We start from the raw sequence: 1461 nt of genomic DNA, 5'->3' as shown, positions 1-1461 counted from the left end.
TTTGTTTCATGATATGTTCCTTTGAAAACTGATGAAATTCTTTCATTTAAAACTTGTATTAATAAAGTGGGCTTTGAAGATTAATATATGTCTTTTTGCTTGTAGCCTAATTAAATACTCTCATTAAAATGGTTACATTACGACACCCTTTGCTGGGGTATATATATAAGTGCCCAATGTAGAAGGAAACGTTCAGACACAAGCTCTTCACTGAAACTCAATTCATCTCAGAACTCCTGACAACATGTCTTACAATTACAGCTCTGGAAACTTTTCCTCCCGCTCTTTTGGAGGTTTTCTGGGGAACCAAGTTCCCACCTATGATGCTTTCTACCCTGGCAATGTATCCTTCTCTTCAAACAACTTCCATGTCGGCTCTTCTGTCTACAGTCCTCAGGAGACCTTCTGTGAGCCCTCCATCTGTCAAACGCCCTGTGCTGTGGAGAGATATTACCAGATGTCTTGCTACCGTCCAAAGAATCACATCATTTACAGTCCCTGCCAGACAAATTATGCTGGATCTGTAGGATATGGAAACACTGGCTTTGGATCTTTCGGCTATGGAAACTCTGGCTTCCAGTCTCTGGGCTGCGGATCTAACTTTGGTCGCCCAACTTACTTTTCTTCCAGGAGTCACCAGTCAACTTGCTACCAACCAGGATTTGGCTCTCGATTTTTTTGATCAACTTATTGACCACTCTCCATTTCCTCATGATCAACTCTACACTCTGTGAATCTTCAAAACTCAGCCAGGCCAATACCTATGACTTCTGATATCTTTAACACCAGGACTCATCATCACAGTTCTTCTGTATATGACTTACTATGGACAAGATTATAATTTGATCTCTACAGAGTTACCCTGGCCTATGACCTTCGCTCAACCTGAAATGTGAGCTATATCTTAAATCTCTATTCTTATATCAGTCTTCAGAATTATTTCCTTTACCATCTTTCTGTGTATGTGTTTTTTCTTCTTGCTATTTTCTTGAAATATTTTGTTCAAGTTTATTTCATACAAACATAATATTTTAAATAAACTTACTTCTTTGGCATGAACTATGATGGTTTGTTTTCTTTATTAACATCGGGTATATAGTGAGTATATCCTGCTCTTTCCACTGATTTATAGACAAAATATATATATGTGTGTGTGTATATATATATATATATATATTATAGATAATATAAATTATAAACAACATATACATGAATGGTAAATATATATTAAATATATTACTTATTGTTGTTATAGTTACTGTTAATTGTCATTGAGTCGACTAGACTCATAGCAACCCTGTGAAATATATAAATAGTGAATATATTTCTTTAATATTTTCTGTGATAGAAAATGAGACATTTAGAGGGGAGCTAAAATATAGTACATTTCTCAAATTGGGAAAACTTTTATATTCCATAAATATAAATTTGTGTAGTTTTTAAGTGCTTAACAAAATTATC

General features: G+C 34.6%; 1 protein-coding gene across 1 annotated transcript; it reads left to right on the top strand.

Moving 5' to 3' along the window:
• The first annotated feature begins 244 nt into the window (after positions 1-244).
• On the top strand, positions 245-682 carry LOC102861719 (keratin-associated protein 15-1-like). Its single transcript, XM_006886762.1, has one exon. It carries the CDS (start codon positions 245-247, stop codon positions 680-682), a length of 438 nt encoding a protein of 145 aa, XP_006886824.1.
• The last annotated feature ends 779 nt before the right edge of the window (positions 683-1461 follow it).

The sequence above is a fragment of the Elephantulus edwardii genome, unplaced genomic scaffold, assembly GCF_000299155.1.
Source record: "Elephantulus edwardii isolate Elephantulus edwardi_28Jun2011 unplaced genomic scaffold, EleEdw1.0 scaffold00051, whole genome shotgun sequence".
Taxonomy (NCBI): Eukaryota; Metazoa; Chordata; class Mammalia; order Macroscelidea; family Macroscelididae; genus Elephantulus; species Elephantulus edwardii.
This window is presented reverse-complemented; position numbering and strand designations above follow the sequence as displayed.

Bases quoted from the DNA above. Each gene is read 5' to 3' on its own strand.
- LOC102861719 (XM_006886762.1), top strand. From the start codon at position 245: ATGTCTTACAATTACAGCTCTGGAAACTTTTCCTCCCGCTCTTTTGGA.